The sequence below is a fragment of the Pristis pectinata genome, chromosome 28, assembly GCF_009764475.1.
Source record: "Pristis pectinata isolate sPriPec2 chromosome 28, sPriPec2.1.pri, whole genome shotgun sequence".
Classification (NCBI taxonomy): domain Eukaryota; kingdom Metazoa; phylum Chordata; class Chondrichthyes; order Rhinopristiformes; family Pristidae; genus Pristis; species Pristis pectinata.
The window spans coordinates 7,960,604-7,980,819 of NC_067432.1; the positions used below are offsets into that span (position 1 = coordinate 7,960,604).

General features: G+C 42.4%; 1 protein-coding gene across 2 annotated transcripts in view; it reads left to right on the top strand.

The window, feature by feature from the left end:
* The window catches only part of LOC127584080 (synaptic vesicle glycoprotein 2B-like), a 147,590-nt gene that overhangs the window by 108,363 nt on the left and 19,011 nt on the right, over window positions 1–20,216 (top strand). For both annotated transcript variants that reach the window (XM_052040632.1, XM_052040631.1), the window contains 6 exons: window positions 3,866–4,046; window positions 5,996–6,147; window positions 13,424–13,557; window positions 14,395–14,484; window positions 15,089–15,199; window positions 18,201–18,289. In XM_052040632.1, the coding sequence (XP_051896592.1) occupies window positions 3,866–4,046; window positions 5,996–6,147; window positions 13,424–13,557; window positions 14,395–14,484; window positions 15,089–15,199; window positions 18,201–18,289 (757 nt within the window). The remainder of the gene's footprint in view (window positions 1–3,865; window positions 4,047–5,995; window positions 6,148–13,423; window positions 13,558–14,394; window positions 14,485–15,088; window positions 15,200–18,200; window positions 18,290–20,216) is intronic.

Genomic DNA, 20,216 nt, shown 5'->3' on the forward strand with positions numbered 1-20,216 from the left:
ATTTATCCTTCCAGTGAATCAGCGACTTGGTCATTTTTACACGGAGAGTGGTAGGTGCCTGGAATGGGTTACCGGGGGTAGTAATGGAATCGGGCAGTTTGGTGGAGTCTAAGAGGCTTTTAGATAGACACATGAATATGAAAGGAATGGAGGGATATGGATGATAAACAGGAGGAGGACATTTAGTATAAATCGGCATGAAAATCAGCACAACATTGTGGGCTGAATGGCCTGTCCGGTTCTGTACCGTTCAATGTTCTATGTTCTATATTTATACAGTTATTTCACTCCCTGTGCAATCATTACATTTATAATTCCCCAACTCTGCAGTGTTCTGTTTATCATTTGTGGTTTAATTCACAGCTATTGACATCCTGAGTCACTAAGAAATGCTTGTTCCCTTGACATTCACATAGGCACAGTACAGGAACATAGTGTCATCTGCCACACAGTTTAGTACAACACCAATATAACCACAGGTCCATGAAGTTAAATGAGAGCTAGGTATCTGCCTCAAACACAATCAACAATCTGGGCACAAGTTGCAATCAACATCCTATGAACTGTTTTTTTCTGATATTTCACACCTGCATGTGAAATCAGTGACGGATGAAGATTTCTCATTGCACTAAAGAAAGAGGTGAGAATTCTCTTGGCATTCTGTCCAATATTCCTTCCACAACCAAGACCCAAAAGAAGCAGATTGCAGTAATTTCTTTACTTATTGCTTCTGAGATCTTGCTGTATTCAAATGTTCACCTACGTGCCAAAAGTGACTGCATTTCAAAGGTAATTAATTGTTTACAAAACTTCCTGAAAAGGAACTGCTATTCGCACCCTGGCATCTCCCCAACTCCCCTTCCACCATGGATTTGCCCTCACTGAAACATTTGGAAGGCTTGACTATGTTAACAGTGTTATATAAATGTACATTCTTGTCTTGCATTCTAATAAGTTGCTGCAAGGATCTTGAGAGAACAATGCGTTCAATTTACTGTTGAATCTGACAGTGAGGAGCGACACGATGACTACACTGAACACTGGCTGCATATCCAGCTGATTTTAGACCTATTTCTTTGAACCTCAAAATTGTCTTCTCTATTAAGCTTCATTAAGGGCCAAATAATTGCCTCTTGGCTTTCATCCCCTTGGCATATCAAAGAGAGGATATGAAACAGAATTCTATATGAGCTCCAAATGGTTAGAAAGAGCCAAGAGCTTCATATGAAATCAAAGTCAGTCCTCAGTGTGGATGTGAGCAGTGAGGAGCCACACGATTCTGGCTTTGATCTTTACCGTGCGTCGTGTTAGCTAAAGCCATGGTGCGATGGCAGGTCTGATGGTCTCAGCCCCCTTTTAGGCTAGGATGGAGAGGAGAAAATTGCTGGAAATTCAATGAACCTGAATTTAACATAAGGACTTTGTTTAAATGTTTCCTAAAGCCATACACGAAAACAGCCCCTTAGCCCACTGAATTTGCACCAACCATTTGCACTAATTCTACACTAAACCCATTTTATTTCCTTAAACTCCTCTCAGATTTTACCATTCACTTACATATTCGGTGCAATTTACAGTGTCCAATTAACCTACCAACTTGCAGGTCTTTGGGCTATGGGAAGAAATCGGAGCACATAAGGGAAACCCACATGGTCACAGGGAGAGTGTGTAGGTTCTGGAGGTCAGAATTGGAGCGGTGAGGCATCTGCATTACCTGCTGCACCACTGTGCCATATGCAGTTACAGAGTCATACTGCATGGAAACAGGCCCTTCGGCCCAACTAGTCCATGCTGACCAAGAGTCCCATAAGCTAGTCCCAATGCTCGCATTTGGCCCATATCCCTCTAAACCTTTTCTATCCATGTACCTGTCTAATTATCTTTTAACGTTGTTAATGTACCTGCCTCAACCACTTCCTCTGGCAGCTCATTCTATATACTGACCACTCTCTGGGTGAAAAAGTTGCCCCTCAAGTTCCTATTAAACCTCTCCCCTCTCACCTTAAACCTGTGCCCTATAGTTCTTGATTCCCCAACCCTGGGAAAAAAAGACTCTGCACATTCAGCCTATCTATCCCCCTCATAATTTTAAACACCTCTATAAGATCACCCCTCATTCTCCTATGCTCCAGTGAAATAAGTCCCAACCTGCTCAACCTCCCTCCATAATTCAGTCCCTCGAGTGCCAGTAACATCCTTGTAAATCTCCTCTGCACTCCATCCAGTTTAATGGCATCTTTCCTATGGCAGGGTGACCAAAGCTTAACACAATATTGCAAATGCGGCCTCACCAACATCTTGTCTAACTGCAACATAACATACCAACTTCTTTTCTCAATGCCCTGACTGATGAAGGCCAGCGTGCCAAAAGCCTTCTTCACCACCCTGTCAACGTGCGATGCACTTGCAGGGAACTGTGTACTTGTACTCCTAGGTCCCTCTGTTCTACAACACTCTCCAGGGCCCTACCATTCATTGTGAAAGTCCTACCTTCATTTGTCTTCCCAAAATGCAACACCTCGCTCTTATCCAAATTAAACTCCATTTGCCATTCCGCAGCCCACTTACCCAGCTGTTCAAGATCCCTCTGTAAATCCTGATAACCATCTTCACTATCAACGACACCACCTATGTTAGTGTCATCTTCAAACTTACTAACCATGCCTTGTGCGTTATCTGGCAGATTGAGAGGATGTCTGGCTGCCCAGCAGAGAGTCCTGTGGCACCAGAGTACAGAGCAATCGAGGTACAGGGTACGGAGGCCATCATAGTCTGTAAGGGAGTGTCACAGAGGTATCCGGTTGTGTGGTGGGTCTACCTCGCAGGGAGTGGCGTCTGACTACACATGCAGGGGGTTCTGACCTTGCAGGAGGGTGCAAAAGAACCTGCAGGAGATGGGGTGAAGGTCTAATCTCACTGGCGTTGGCCACCAGGAATGCCACCGATCTGCATACCTCCTGCTGTTTGTTATTGGCCTGCCATCAGCAAAGACTGGGTGCAACGGGCCTGCCACCAGTACTTTTTTTAAAGAGCTTTTATACCTATTTTGGGGGAATTTCAGAAAAATGCCTGACCCAGTAACTTTATGATTGATGTGACGGGGGGGGGGGGGGGCACATAATGTGTTCAGTCCTTGAAACTGTGTCTGAAGGCATCTGTTTTGCTTCTCTAGGGTGCAGCTGGTAGAGCTGCAAACTCATAGTTTCAGCAACACAGGTTCAATCCTGACCTCTGGTGTTGTCTGTGCAGAGTTTGCACATTCTCCCTGTCACCTCATGGATTTCCCTTGGGTACTCTGATGTTCCCCCCCACTTCCTAAAAAGGTGCGGATTGGTAGGTTAATTGACCACTGTAACTTGCCCCTAGTGTGTAGGCGAATGGTAGAATCTGAGCAGAGTTGATGGGAATGTGGGAAGGATAACAAAATGGGATTAATGGGTGTATGATGTTATGGACTGAAGGGTCTCTTTCCATGCTATGTGACTCTATGATTCTTTGTCCATTTTTAAGATGGTCTTTGACCCAGCTTTCAATCACCTGTAAAATATCTCTTCATGGAACCAAGTCTCAAATTTTGTTCAATTATCATTCCTGCAAAATACATCTGGAAACCTCACTACGTTAAAGGTGCTGTAGAAATTCAGGTTGTTGTAGTAAACTGGGTGTAACGTGGTCCCATTGCACTCCTGAGTCACTCATCCATCCAACATCTTTATTTCAGTACCTCGTAGCTAGACGACAAACTGTTCTTGGAGAAAGTGACATCCTGAGCGGCTGCTTCCACCAGCTGAAGTGTCTGAAGCTTGGGGCATAATGTCAGGATGTAGTTGATTATTTTAATAATTTTCTTATTATTTTCCTGCAGGGTTAATAGTGTATTTGGGAATGATGCTTGGAGCCTTCATCTGGGGCGGTCTGGCAGATAAAATGGGCAGAAGATATTGTCTGATCATCGCCTTGAGCATCAATGGAGTCTTTATTATTTTCTCATCGTTTGTCCAAGGTTATGGCATCTTCCTGTTCTGCCGGCTACTTTCAGGAGTTGGGTAAGTGAATTTCAGGGCAACTAAGTTAGGGCCATCAAGGCAAATCTACTGCAAAGCCAGCCTGGATGTCTAAACCTCTGTCTTCTCTCTAGTTTAGACATCAATGCCAAGACTTGGGAGGGTAATGTGGACGGACACTCAGATGTCAAAATGGAGGGACTGGTGGGAGTAAATTTGTAGGGTTCTGGGTGGAATATAAACCAAAGGACTGATTTGTCCAGAATGATTTTGGAACTTCTTGAGAATGGTTGAAGCTTATCTCAGCTAACTGAGTGAGAAGTATGCCATCAGAGAATTATATCTTGTAGGTGGCATGTAGGCATTAGGGAGTTGGAGTTTACTGTTGACATGGGTACAATGCAGGCCATGTACACAGTCTTTGGCTCTCTTCCCTCTCATTGAATAATACCACCTCAACCCCTCACCCAATTCATAAGTGTTGTGTAAAAATATGATGGAAGATCTACTGTTTCTCCAGTCAGTACATTGATGAGTAGTTGGGTGAAGCATCTGATAAGTGCATTTGAGTTATAAATTTATTATGTAAGCTAAAAAACCCTGAAAATGCTGGGAATACTCAGCAGGTTAGGCAGGATCTGTGAAGACACAAACAGAATTAATGTTTCAGGTTGATGACCTTTTATCAGAACCCTGAGTCCTAATGATAGACCATCAAAATGAAATGTAAACTCTCTTTCTTTCTCTACAGAAGGTGCCTGACTTGCAGAGTATTCCTGATATTTTTTGCTTTTATTTCATATTTCCAGAATCTAGACTATGTTTTTGGATTATAAATTTCTTCACTTGATTCATGGTAATCCACAATTGAATAAAGGAGTAATAATTTCATTAAAATTTAAACAATTTGGGCACAGCAGCTCATCCTACCCTCTGCAGCGCGAGTCTGACCTGATTTATTTGTTGAATAATACCAATTGTTAGGGGAACTCTTCCAAATAATTTGGAGTGAGTAGTTCCATTTTTCACTGATATTTACAAGCTTGAATTTTACAGCCCTTGTTTCTACATTTGGAGATCTGCTCCTTAACTGCTCTGACATTATAGTAGCCTGGTTTATCTTCAATGCAAGAAATCACCGGGTTCTCTGGTAGTTGAACGATGGACCCGGCTATATCTCTCATTTAGAAGTCTGAGATATTAGAATTGCCATGTTTCTAACCCTAGCCCATGTTTAGAGCTTTAACACACCCCAGAAAGCCATAATACATGGCTATTAATGTCACCAACTCATTGGAACCCTTCTGTGACCAATACACATTCGAGGGACTCAGGGCCATTTTTAATCTGTCCTTGAGCTTGTACGTTCTCCCTGTTTCCTCCCACATTCCAAAGACATATGGGGTTAGGAAGATGTGGGCATGCTATGTTGGTGCAGGAAGCGTGGCGACACTTGAGGGCTGTCCCCAAAACACTCTGTGCAAAAAGATGCATTTCACTGTGTGTTTTTATGTGCATGTGACTAATAAAGAGATCTTATCTTGATGATGATTTCTTAGAACTTGTTGTTCCACACTTCCTTCTACGAGAACACAGGAAAATAGAAGTTGGAGTAGGCCACCAGGGCCTTCAAGCCTTCCCTGTCATTTAATATGACCATGGCTGACCTATGCTGGCCTCAACTCCTCTCTGTGCTATTTCCCCATAACTCTCAATTCCTTGATCTTTCTGTGTTTTGCTGGAAACACATTGCTGGGGTTTGCCAGGGAACATCTATTACAGAACCTACCCCAACAAATGATAGACAGCTCACACATGACTACTATAATTCGTCTTCCTTGTAAAGCTCCATATTCCCTTCCCTCTGGTCTACGGACAGTAATCAGAAGGAAGGTCCTCATGCGAACAATTGAGAATGGGCCATAGTCTCGTCAACATTGACGAGTTACTCTTGCATTCTGAAGGTAATTTTCTTTCTTCCTTCCCCTCAGCATTGGTGGCTCCATCCCCATTGTCTTTGCCTATTTCTCTGAATTCTTGTCTCGTGAGAAGCGAGGGGAACACCTCAGCTGGCTCTGCATGTTCTGGATGATAGGCGGGATTTATGCATCTGTGATGGCCTGGACCATCATCCCACATTATGGTAAGTGTGGTGAATGATTGCCCTTCACTTGGTCCATTCCACTTACACACATCCAAAGAATAGTCAGAGAGAATTATATAAATATATATTTTATATATAGGACTTTGTTTCGGCTGCACGGAGTATTGTGTGCAATTCTGGTCGCCCCATTACAGGAAAGATGTGGAGGCTTTGGAGAGGGTGCAGAAGAGGTTTACTGGGATGCTGCCTGGATTAGAGGGTATGTGCTGTAAGGAGAGGTTGGACATACTTGGAGTGTTTTCTCCAGCGTGTCATTGGCTGAGGGAAAACCTGATAGAAGTTTATAAAATTATGAGAGGCATAGAGAGGGTAGACAGTCTGAATCTTTTTCCCAGGGTAGAAATGTCAAATATTAGAGGACATGGATTTAAGGTGAGAGAGGGAAAATTGAAGGGAGATGTGTGGGGCAAGTTTTTTTTCTACACAGAAAGTGGTAGGTGCCTGGAACAGGCTGCAAGGGATAGTGGTGGAAGCAGATACAAGAGTGGCATTTAAGAGGCTTTTAGATAGACACATGAATCTGCAGGGAATGGAGGATCATGGACCATGTGCAGGCAGAAGAGATTTAGTTGAATTTGGCATCGCGTTCGGATCAGACTTCATTGGCTGAAGGGCCTGTTCCTGTGCTGTACTGTTCTATGAATGTTCTACAAGTGTTTGTGGATGGAAGCTTTTTGTCTCCAGATAACAAAACGTAACAAGAATGATGTATTGTTAGTTTTGTGACACCTTCTCACATCTCCTGGAGACACCCATTTAAAGTGACCTGGGTGCTGGGCAGATAAAGACACCAGTTAATATTGCAAGGTCCACAACCAATGAGTCAAATATGAGATAATGGTCCTATTTTTCAATGAACGTGAATGAAGGTGAGGACATTGAACAAACTCTCATGCTACAATGGGGTTTTTAACATTGTACCTGAGAAACTAGAACAAAGTAGGAACATGAGGTTATTTTTTTTAAGCAGAGGCTGGGGACCCCTCTCTTTCTGTCTTTGTGCTGCACTGTGATACCAGCAGAGGTTATACGTTGTAGGCCTTGAACCTAAGTGGCTGATAACAGCCAAATATGTGTCCCCACCAGTCGTTCGATACAAATGAGGGGCAGAGGGTAAAACTCACAACAGGGAACGACTTCTCAATGGGGATTAACCGATTGTTAACAACAGCGTCTCAAGGCGGCAAGGCAGTTTTAAGGGTAAGGATGAGGGCAGCACAGGGGATGGGATTGTGAGAGAGGGCAAAGAGCTCCTGAACGTCTGTGTTGCTTGGATTCACCTGGAGCCTTCACCCTGATTCCCCCACCAGCAGTTATCTGACCCACACCTCTGATAGGACCTGAATATCTGTATATTGGGTCATGGAACATAGAACAGTACAGCACAGGAACTGGCCCTACGGCCCACGATGTTGTGTTGAACTAATTAAATGAGTAATTAAATGCCTAACTAAACCAATCCCTTCTGCCTACACAATGTCCATATCCCTCCATTCTCTGCACATGCATGTGTCTATCTAAGAGCTTCTATTGTATCTGCCTCCACGACCATCCCTGGCAGCGCATTCCAGGCACCCACCAATCTCTGTGTAAAAAGCTTGCCCTGCACGTCTCCTTTGAACTTAACCCCTCTCACAAATGCATTTCCTCTAGTATTAGACATTTCAACCATGGGAAAAAGATACCGGCTCTCTACTCTATCTATGCCACTCATAATCTTACAAACCTCTGTCAGGTCTCCCCTCAATCTCTGCCGCTCAAGGGAAAACAACCCAAGTTTGTTGAACCTCTCCTCATAGCACATGCCCTCTAATCCGGGCACCATCCTGGTAAAGGTCGAGTCAGGTTATATTCTGGTTAAGCATGCTGGTTTGAGTTGGGTTTGGCCGTACCAATCAGTACTTCATCAAGGTCAGATGATTTGTAACATAAGAAAATATCTTTCAGGAAGTTGAGTTTCAGATGCATTTATGTGGTATTTCATTTCATCAACAGTGTGTTTGAGATTCTTATATTTACAGGTATCAAAAGAGTTATGTTCTTGGACTCTGGTCAGCTTCAGTTTGGATGTGCTTAGGTTAAGTTTTATCTTTATGGCCAAGCAGACTTCTACCTCCTTTCCCTCCAACCACAAACACTTAACTCAACCAGCTGAACCCACAGAATCGTATTGGAATGAAGTCCACACCAAGGCAGTAAACTTCCATGTGTGCTGAGAGGATGAAGAGACCAGAGTGAATGCTGGAGTTGGATTTATACACGTGGTGGTTAACTAGGCTCTTCCAGGGAGTAATTATGTGCCCTAAGTAAATGGTCGAGGCTGGAGGACCCTCTGTAATATGGCATTAAATTACTATTGGCTGACAATCTCCCGGGGGAGTGGAGAAATTGCTCTTCTAATGAAAAAATAAATCAGAGAAAGAACACATTTCTGCAAAGTCACCAGTCGCATGTTATTTAAAGAACAGACAAGCATTCCGCCACTTCACAGAAAAGAATAGACTCTGGGGCTCTATATTAAAGATGCCCATAGCACAAACCATGGCAGAAACAATCACTGGGTTTATAGCGAGGGAAATTGAGGGTGGGAAACACAATCTTCGGAATATAAAAACAGTTTGAATCCTGGCTGCATTTATGGTTTATAACTTTATGTAAATGGGACTGGGTTCAGGTACACACTAAGATTGGTTGCAAATGTTAAATATGCATGTCAAGCTCTGCTTTTGAAATTCAATTCTTTTGAAGCCCATGGAACTGAATTTCCAAGACAAGAGTACAAACTGCAGTCACTGCTATATCACAAGTTAGCTGAATGCATTGAAAGACAAATTCTCCCCTCAAGGTATTCTAGCTGCAGGCAAATGGGGAAGAAAACAATTTTGTTGTGTTGTTTCTCTCGGGTGGAGAATTTACCATGTTGTTATTATTCTCCAGTTGTATGGAATCAAAATTTATGGCATGGTAGCAAGTCATCGTGTCCATCAGATCTACTCCTGCTTCCCATCTCTTGGTCCACAGCCAGGACATCAAGCATATTTCTTTACATTCTGAAGGATTTCTGCCTCCAACACTTTTTCAGACAGTAATTTCCAAGTTCCTCAGATAAAAGTTCTTTTCCTCATCTCCCCTCCAATTCCTTCACCAATTGTAAATCTGTGTCCTTTAGCTAATGACCTCTCTGCGAAGGGAAATGTTCCTTCTCATTCACTCCATCACTGAAATTTCCCCTCAGCCATCTCTGTTCCAAAAGAAATAACCTCAGCCTAGCCAATCTTTCTTCATAACTAAAATTCTCCAGAGCTACCGACAACCTCTTCAATCTCTCTTGTTCCCTTGTTGGTATAAACACATCCTGCCTGTAAAGCAATGATCAGAACAGTACAGAGTGCTCTAGCTGTGACCTAACCAATGTTTTATACAATTTGAGCATCTTGATTGTCTCTTTGATTTATTAAGACTTTTGAGATATTTATACTTGTTTTCTTGTGATAATTAATCATGATGTGCCAACTGTTACTGTGAACAGTAACCAGAAAGGATGAAGTTCCTTCAAAACAACAGATGCCAATTGTTCTTCACCTTGAACTGACATCCACTCATTCTTATCACAAGCCCGCCTGGCAAATCACTTCACATGCAGCAGCAGAAACATCGCCGTACAGCAAGAACTAAACCACAGTGTTAGCAAAACCATACTGCAACACATCAAACCCGAAAGCATCTTGATAATGAACAACTTTTAACACCTTAAGGAAAAGTGACTAATACATTTTAATCATATTCAATTAAACCAAATCCCAAATTAGCATATGCATGACCACAAGAATGGGGTAACTAACCTGAGAGGATCAGAGATCAGACATTGAAGCAAGCATATAAGCAAACATGTCCTAAATAAACAATGTTCCTGAGGTTGCAGTTAATTGCAGAGTAATATGGTGGTGGGGGAGAAAATGATGTTGTTCAGCTCTGGATCTTATACTTGAATCCAGCACAATTTGGAAGATCTTCCTGCCATTTGCAGGAATCCTAAATTAAACCCATCTGAGGTCGAACATAATATTAGTTGGGTTAAGTCTGGTTAAATCTTTAGATCTGTAGCATGCACCTTCATATTGGATGATGTAAATATTTGCTAAGCCTAGGCTCGTATGGTTGAATATTAATCAGCTATGGGATTGAAGGATGTTTGATTTCCCATTGCAATGTCCACCAACTCTCAGATTCATAACCCTGCAGTTGCTCTCTGCAGGAGGTAGTGTGTCAGCACTGCCTCATGCTTCTACTGAAATTGAAATGACCTTTGAGGCATCGTGGAGAATATTTCTTGTCCCTCGCTGAGTGTATTGCTCTGACTGATACATTGAAAGCCATTTTGCATTAAAGGTATGGATATATTAGCAGCTGTTTCTACATCTGAAATTCAATTCAATTGAAGTCAACAGAACTGGATTTTGGAACGAATGCAGATGGAACAAATTTGATTGATTTCTTATGGTTAAGAAGTCAAATATTGGGCACATCAAGTATCGTTTATACTTTAGGAAGTATACTTTCACAATCTTAGCATGTTCCAATGTGCTTAGCAGTTAATTGAGTACCTTTAAATAATTGTTCCTATTTGTTCCAAGTGGGAAACATGGAAAACTTGCCTGCAGTGGTTGGGGTGGTGTTCACTTTGTTCAAGAGGTGATACTAATTAGGTTCAATGTGGTTACCTGAACTAGTTTAGGTCATAAGGAGAAGGAGAGGAAGTCAGTATTTTTCACAAAGAGCCTTGTTTTGCAGCTTGCCCAGGAATTACTTGGCTCAGAATGGGATAGGGCCCGGAGGAGGTTCACGAGAATGATCCCAGGAGTGAAAGGCTTAATGTATGAGCGTTTGATGCCTTTGGGCCTGTACTTGATGGAGTTCAGAAGGATGAGGGGGGGGGAATCTCACTGAAACCTACCGAATACTGAAAGGCCTTCGATTGAGTGGATGTGGAGAGGATGTTTCCATCAGTGGGACAGTCTAGGATCCGAGGGCACAGCCTCAGAATAAAGGGACATCCCTTTAAAACTGAGATGAGGAGGAATTTCTTCAGTCAGAGGTTGGTGAATCTGTGGAATTTCACAGAGGACAGTGGAGGCCAAGTCATTGGGTGCATTCAAGGCAGAGATTGATAGATTCTTGATGGGTAAGGGGGTTAAAGGTTTCAGGGATAAGGCAGGAGAATTGGGTTAAAATAAAAATTAGCCATGATTGAATGGCGGAGAAGACTTGATGGGCTGAATGGTCTAATGCTGCTCTTATACCTTATGGTTTTATGGGATGCATTGTGTTATACCAGGGTGCCAGCACAATACAGTCCAGCCTGGATGGTTTTCACCTGGATGTTAGAATTTAAATTGTTGTACAAGTCTTTGCAGCAGACGTAAGGGGAAGGCAGCAAGACCAGCTGGGCTATGGATTCGGATGTAAATGATGGGAGAGATTGGCTCTCATCGAAACTCAGTTACAGGAATTCATTGCCAACAGGACAGAATTTTCTTGTTGGCAGAATTAAATTATTTCCAAAGATTACGTTACTGATTTGAAAACTGGTAACTGAACTCCTGCATATTATTTATAGTATTTTAGGCATGTTTACTGTTGGCTTACATCATTTCTAATTTGTCTAAATGAACACTCAAAGCATCATTGATTTCAGCTGCTCTTGTTGTTGCTACGGTTTGAAGACAAATTGCAGTGAGGAGATGTATGTCCCAAGCTCACGGCCAGTGCATTTCATTTTTCCTGCTTTATTAAAACTTAGTTGAGTGCAAATCTATGCCAGTTGCTTGAGATGAGGTAGGATTTAAGTATTTTCTCTTCTGCCCCTTTCTGTATGATAAGAATTTAAGAAATAGAAGCAGGAGGAGGTTTAATGGCCCTTTGTTCTACAACCCAATCAGTTTATTGCTGATCCTGTATCTCATCCACATGAGATCAGTAATGAGATATGAACCATCCATGGTCAAAGGGAACAGCATGTTCTAGGTCTCTGCCAATGGCTACCACCTCACTGGGCACCAGGATATCCACCTTCCAGCTTCTAAATTTATGCATGGAAATGAGTCTGAATTGACCACATGCCTAACTATAAAGGAATTCAGTATGGGTAGATTGTTGGCACATCCAATGCTCAATGGATACTAGTGGCACCAAGATGCTGGACAATCATATTCCAACTTAGTACCATAGTGCAGCAGTTGCAACATCAGTGATCAATACAGATTTTCTTGTTTCCTTATAAATTCCTTCACTGAATGCAAAGCTGCCACTTACTTGCCCTTGAACAGAATGGCTGGCCAGCTATTTCAGAAGTTAACCACATATTGTCCAGACCAGGTAAAGATGGCTGATTTCTTCCATTACAGAATAGTGGTGAACTACAATGCAATAATTTCACTAATTTATTTAACTAACTAAATTTGAATTTTCCTAGCTGGTGGGATTTGAACTCGCATCTCTGAATTACTGAAATCTTAATAATTTAATTAACAGTCTGCCTGTTGAATAATTTGTCTGCCCAGGCAACAAGTCTAATACACTCAGTGGTGTCAATCAAAGCGAGACGCGCACGCGCACGCACACACACACACACACACACACACACACACACACACACACACACACACACACACACACACACACACACAGAGGAAGCATGACAAGAATGCTCTCCACCTGTGCAATATTAGAACATAGAACACTACAGCACAGTACAGGCCCTTCGGCCCACAATGTTGTGTCGACATTTTATCCTGCTCTAAGATCTATCTAACCATTCCCTCCCACATAGCTCCCCATTTCTCTATCATTCATGTGTCTATCTAAGAGTCTCTTAAATGTCCCTAATAGAGTAATCTATTAATTAATTAACACTAATATATTAATCCCACTATACTACCATACTTCCTAGAAAAAAGACTTAAGGTGTTCTTTCTGCTTCTGATCAGTGCCAAGCACAATGCAGAACTGCGGTGCTCCCACATGGTCAATGTTTCTACTGACACCAGGTGTCCAGCCCATATGAAGAACCATTACATGGGTAAGGTCAGCCACAGTCTGTCAAGCTCCAAATAAGTACTCTCAGGAAAGGGAGGGGTGGAACTTCTGGCAAAAGGCAAATCCCACCAATGGATAGGGTATTGCTGTCCTCTCTTATCCTTCACCTTAGCTGGCACAGGTGGCAGTGTTGTCTTACATATCTTTCTGTCTGTTGCAGGCTGGGGTTTCAGCATGGGTTCATCCTTTCAATTCCACAGCTGGCGCCTGTTTGTCGTTGTGTGCGCTATTCCTTGCCTCTCTTCCCTCATTGGTCTTGTATTCATGCCGGAAAGCCCACGCTACTTACTGGAGGTGAGCACACTACAAGCTGTATCTGTTGCACTGATCTCTAAGAGAGGCAACCTAACCCACTATAGACCCACTTGGAACGTTTCACTTATGTCCTGGGTTGTGTTATTCTGTGTTGTATGTTAAAATATACTTGATATATATAGAGTGTTGAGGGTCAAAAAATTGTAAGATGCCTGGAAGAGTGCTTTAATGGGCATTGTATGGTGATCATTGGGTCATTGAGGTCTGTAGCTGCAAAGTTAAGTCTTCCACAAAACTTACCATGTTGTGTCCCAGTAAATATGCCTTACACTCCAAAAGGTGTTTCCTTTGCATTCATTTCCAGTCTGGCATTGGGGTTGGGAGCTTGTGGCCCACAAGATGAAGGGGGAGAGCCAGTGTCTCCGTTTGAAGGATTGGGATATTAAGGGACATGGAAGACTATCCAGGATGAGTTACAATTGCTAAGGATCAGTAGGGGATGGTTCGAGTCAGGATGTGAAATGCATTCATTTGGGAGGTAGGGGTGCAGGTTCAAGTTGGAGATCAATCAGGCAAGACTAGTGAGCTGTGGGGGAAAGAGACCTGGAAAGGCCAAGGGCTTTATGAACAGCATTCTACAGCTGGCCCATATGTTAGAAGAGTGGATTCTCACCATTGATGGAGAGGAGGAAGCCATCAATGTTCAGGTACCTAAGACTGGAGATTGTGTGAAATCTAAGGATGTCAATGAAGACTGAGCAGGAATTGGAAACAGCAAAGATGTATGCAATCCCAAAAGCAACAGGAAGAAAGCAGAGCTTGTCTCTCACCTTCAAGTTTCTAAAGTTTATGTTTTGCTAAATTTCTGTTTAATAGATTGGGAAGCATGACGAAGCCTGGATGGTTTTAAAGCAGATTTACGACACAAACATGAGAGCAAAAGGCCATCCAGAGGCTGTGTTCACGGTGAGCTGAAACAACCTCAATAAAGAGGTTATTAAAAATGGTGATTTTTAAAATTTTGTCGCAGGAATCTTCCCCTTCTCCACGCAAGTACTGGTCCCCAGGGATGAGAGTTAGACTCAGTCTCTGTCAACCTGTGTACAGCGGTGGCTTGAGATGAGTTGCCTTCTCTCCATCTCTGCCCTTCTCCTGCCCCTCCCTCACTCTAGCCACTTGCTCCCTCCTGTTCACCACTCCCACCCAGCTATCTCTCCAGCTCCTCCTCCCCATTGTTCTTCCCTCTCATAACTACCTCACTTCCCAACACCCTTTCTCTCTTGCTTCTCTCTCTACACTTCTGTCACACTTTCTATTTCCTTCCTTTCTTGATCGCTCCTCTCTCCCTTCCCTCCATCTCAGTTCCCCACTTTTTCTCTTACACCCTCTCTCATCCTCCACATAAAGTCAACCTTCCAAGTGTGGATCAGTCATGTAAACCCGACTAATGTCACTTAAAGAAACACTGCTCCAACACATCAATGCTTACGTGAACTGAGGGGAGGTGAGATGAGAGAGGAGGGATGGCAGAATATCAGCACCAATAAATCAATAATCTTATGTTTTTCAGGTCTCCCAGATAAAAACCCCAATACAAATGGATGAATTCATTGAGATTCAGAGCTCAACTGGAACTTGGTTCCAGCGTTGGCTGGTCAGGATTATGACTGTGGTGAAGCAGGTCTGTATAAATCAACATATGATACAACAAACCTTCTCACTAATGAGTTAATCAGGGACCTGTAAGAAAGGTTCTCTGCTTGGTCAATGGCCCAGTTACTGACTTTAGCCTTTGAAGTTTATGAGGCCGATTGGTTTGGTTTGGGAAAGAGAAAGTTCCACGAAGAGTCATGGATAACAGGACTCATTTTCTCTTCCCATGAATCAAATTAACATTATGATCATTTCAATGCAAATTGAGCTAACATTGTGTATATGTGTCCAAAAGAATGCTCACATTGAAAATCAGATACTAAAACTTTAACTTAAAATATGATTTGTGAAGCTGCTATAAATATTTATTTCTATAGAAAGAAAGATATGCATTTATTTAGCACCTTTCATATGTATGTCCTATTACAACCTTATGCTGTTGTTCAACTTACAATGTAGGATAGGTGGCAGTCAGTTTGAACACAGCAACTCCCCACAAACAACAATGTGGTGTTCTGCAGGGAACCGTTCTGGGACTCCTGCTCTTTGTGATTTTTATAAATGACTTGGATGAGGAAGTGGAGGGATGGGGTGGTAAGTTTGCAGATGACACAAAGGCTGGAGGTGTTGTGGATAGTGTAGAAGGCTGTTGTATGTTACAACGGGATATTGACAGGATGTAGAGTTGGGAGAAGTGGCAGATAGAGTTCAGTCTGGAAAAGTGTGAAGTGAAACAGTTTGGAAGATCAAACTTGAAGGCAGAGTACAAGATTAATGGCAGGATTCTGAGCAATGTGGAGGAACAGAGGGATCTTGGAGTCAAGTCCATAGTTCCTCAAAGTTGTCGCTCAAGTTGATAGGGTGGTTAAGAAGGCTTATGGTGTGCTGGGCTTCATTAGTTGGGGGATTGAGTTCAAGAGCCGCGAGGTAATGTTGCAGCTCTATAAAACTCTGGTTAGACCACACTTGGAGTATTGTGTTCAGTTCTGGTCACCTCATTATAGGAAGGATGTGAAAGCTTTAGAGAGGATGCAGAGGAGATTTACCAGGACATTGCCTGGATTAGAGAACATATCTTATGTTGAGCGAGCTAGGGCTTTTCTCTTTGGAATGAAGGAGGATGAGAGGAGACTTGATGGAGGTGTATAAGGTTATGAGGGGCATAGATAGAGTGGACAGCCAGCACCTTTTCCCCCGGGTGGTAATGTCCAATACCAGAGGATATTCACTTAAGGTGAGTGGAGGAAAGTTTAGCGGAGATGTCAGAGGTAGGTTTTTTGTACAGAGAGTGGTGGGTGTCTGGAACGCACTGCCGGGGGTGGTGGTAGAGGCAGATACACCAGGGATATTTAAAAGACTCTTAGACAGGCACATGGATGTTAGAAAAATGGAGGGTTATGGGCTGTGCAGGAGGGAAGGGTTAGATTGATCATGGAATGGGTTTATATAGGTCAGCACAACATCGTGGGCTGAAGGGCCTGTACTGTGCTTTACTGTTCTATGTTCTATGTATGGGAAGGTTGCATCTGGGGTCAGAAGGACCATAGGATGGAATAAAGTGCCAAGTGAAATGGACACTCACCCTCTTGAGGCTTTTCCGCTGCTGAATTAGGTCATGTCTGATTTGTTCCTCAGGTCTATTAGCCATTGATCCATATTCTCTTGATACCTTTATCCTTCTCAATTTTACCTGACTCTCACTTTGCACTACTGAGCCGTAACGAGTAGATTCAGTCACCAAGTGGGCTATTACTATAGGTTATAAAGCTAGTTTTTAATTATTTCCCAACCAGAACTCATAACTCATCTTCACCCACTGTCGATATTCAAATGAGGCTGGAGTGGAAAATGGGGAAACCCTTTACACACTTGGATAAATGTCTAACTCTGCCAAGTGAAAGCATTGACATGTCACCAGCATGATGCAAATCCTCTATCCCCCCTCCCTGATGATAAAGTGATGTCACATAACTACCTGTTTAGGCCCTAATCTCAAATGTGCCTTGTGTATTGTGGTGTCACTAGTTGATGATGCAATTATGCAATTACCCCGCACATTGCTCTGGCTGATTTATCACAGCCATATTGCATACATTTCTATCCCTGAAGCCAGACATGAGTAGAGAGTAAATGCAGGAGACATCACTTCCAATGCCCTTTCCAAAGATTAGCAAGTGGAAACTCATATTTGGTCATTGGTGCTTATAGGCATAGTAGTTTCAGTATCTATTGTGTTCCAGTCTTGATAATCAGTTCCATTGAAGTCAATACAACTGAATGGTGGGATTGGAGCACTTTGGACACCTGAGCCTATGACGTATGTTTAATGGTAGTGACCATATTTCTTCCCACTGCTCTCACTCACCTCCCAGTCACCAGCCCCTACAATCCTTCCAATGAAAGTCACCAGAGTGCTCGAGTCCTGTTGTTCATGCCTGTCATATTGTGAAGACAATAGATATTCTTTACTCACTGGCTGAGTTGTGATGTGGGGTTTATGGGAACAGCACTGAGGAGAATAGCAGAAATTAAAACCAAAAATGTTGGAAGTACTCAGCAGGTCAGGCAGCAATGGGGAGGGAAATAGAGTTAATGTTTCAGATCAATGAGGTTTCATCAGAACTGGAATACACATGGATGTAAGAAAAATGGAGATAAAAAGATAACTTATTAGAGATAAGTTTTGAGATGTTTTATCTCTAACTTTTCTCAGTTCTGATGAAGGATCACCTAAAACATGAACACTGTTTTTACCTTCTACATCAGAATCTGTTTGGGTTTAAAAATAAAATCTGACTGTACCAAGCCCAATCTACAGCCAAACCAAACCCAGTAAATTGCAATATTTTTGTTAGCTAAACCAACCCAATCCCAATATTGTTTAGTTGGGTCCCATCAAGCTTGATGAGGTAAGCAGGCTCTACTCTAGAAATATTACCTGATCTCCTGAGTAGTTCTGGAATCCAAAGGTTTTTGCTTTCAATATCCATGTGTAGTTCCCTAACATTTGATATCCTTTCTGTTTGCAGGTCTGGCAGAACATGTTGCTTTGCTTTTTACCCAAGTACAGGATGACAACTCTTTTCCTGGCAGTGGTTTGGTTTACCTTGTCCTTCAGGTCAGTGCTCATTGGAAGCAAAATATTTACAGGGAGAAGTTATTTAGCTTTTCCTTTCTGTGAAGTTTCTGCTGATCGAGGCAATGGATGGTCCCAGGTACTGGAACACCATCCCATAACATGCGTTCACTTCCATCTGCTTTATCAAACAAAACCTAGGAAAGAATAGACTCAAGGGTGACCCAACAGAAGTCTTCAAAGCTATGAAAGGCTTTCATGGGGAAATATCGGGAAGATGTTTCCATCTGAGATCAAAACTAGGAAACCATAAATATGCATTGGCTGCCACTAGATCCAAAAGGTTATTCAGGAAAATGTTCTTTTCCAGACTATGATTGGAATGTGCCTAATTATGGCATCATGATATAGAGACAACATGGAAGGATTAGAGCAGCTTTGAGGAAATATTTTTGTCATCCAGGGAGTGGTGGGAATCTGGAACTCACTGCTTTATGAGGCGATAGAGACTTCACATTTAAAAAGCACTTAGATATATATACATGTTGTGCCATAGTCCACAAGACTATGGAACAAGAACTGGGAAGTTGGATCAGCTGATTTGCTATTTCTCAACCAACATGAACAAGATAGACCAAATGGTCTCCTCCTATGCTGCAAAAGCCTGTGATCCACTGATTGTATTCTGTACAGGAAAATAAATGCACAATGTCCACACAAAATCTTCAAGTCTTCTAATCCTAAAAAAGCATAAGAAAAGTCAGCAGTAAATGATAGAAACAATGGGCAGGATTGCATAAAAACAAGAAAGGTTTGTGAATTAACCATCAGTTTACATTTCAAAGCTCTGAAGAACCCTTTTAATTGCAATGTTACATAAAAGAAACTGGCGTGTACACTAGAGTCTGATGCCGTCAATTTCAGGTGCAGTTATACAACTGAACCTATGATTGCTGTCTCTTTGCTGGTTTCATTCACCAGAGGAAGCTCTGATGTAAGCGTAACCTTTCCCCTTCCTAATTTGCAGATGGCCATCCCAAGAGATGCTGTTAACAACTCTCACCCTCATTTTTCTTGATGAGCAATTGACTCCCAGAGCACTGGGCATCAACAAGTAGAGAAGAAATTGAGATGGAGAGGGAAATGATTAGGTTACCAACCAATTTGTTCACACTCTGTAAAAGATGCTCCCATATCACCCTCACTCTGATGACATCATGGGATGCTCCTTTTAAAGAACTGCACGTCTTGGGAATTCCCAGTGACTGCTAGCAACCACACAGCCGTGACAGCTAGTGTGCTGAGTATATTTTTATTTATTTTTATTAGTTTTGTCCACTTTTTAAATATGTTTTCTCAATGTTATTGAAGCTTCATGGACCCCTGTAATGTTTGGTGCTTCCCATCTTGGGTTGAGAACCCCAGGTCGAGAACCACTGGATCAGGTGGGATCTTAGCAAGGCTTGTTTGAACCCACTTGCCAAACCTACAACTCCTATCAGTTAGAAGGACAAAGGCAGCAAGTATTCAGGAGCACGTAAATTGCAACTTCCAGTCCAAGTCATGACTTGGAAATGTGTTGATGATTCTACATCATCACTGGGTGTAGATTTTGGGAGCACCTTCATCAGAAGGACCACAGTGTTTCAAGAAGATGGCTCACCACCACCTTCTTAAGGACAGATCGAGGTGAGTAACAAGCGCTGAGCTTGCCAGAAAGACCCATGTCACATAATTGAATGGAAAAAATACTTAACTGGGGGTGTAAAAGAGAATTTCAGAAAGTGTCAAGACAGATAGGTCTGAAGTTTGAGTGGGAATGATATGAACTGTCATTTCAATACAGCAAGGAGCAAGGTGTCAGATGGCTTCTTCAGAGTCATAGAGAGATATGGGATGAAAACAGACCCTTTGGCCCATCAAGTCCGTATTGACCATCAACCACCCATTTTCCGTAAATCCTACATTA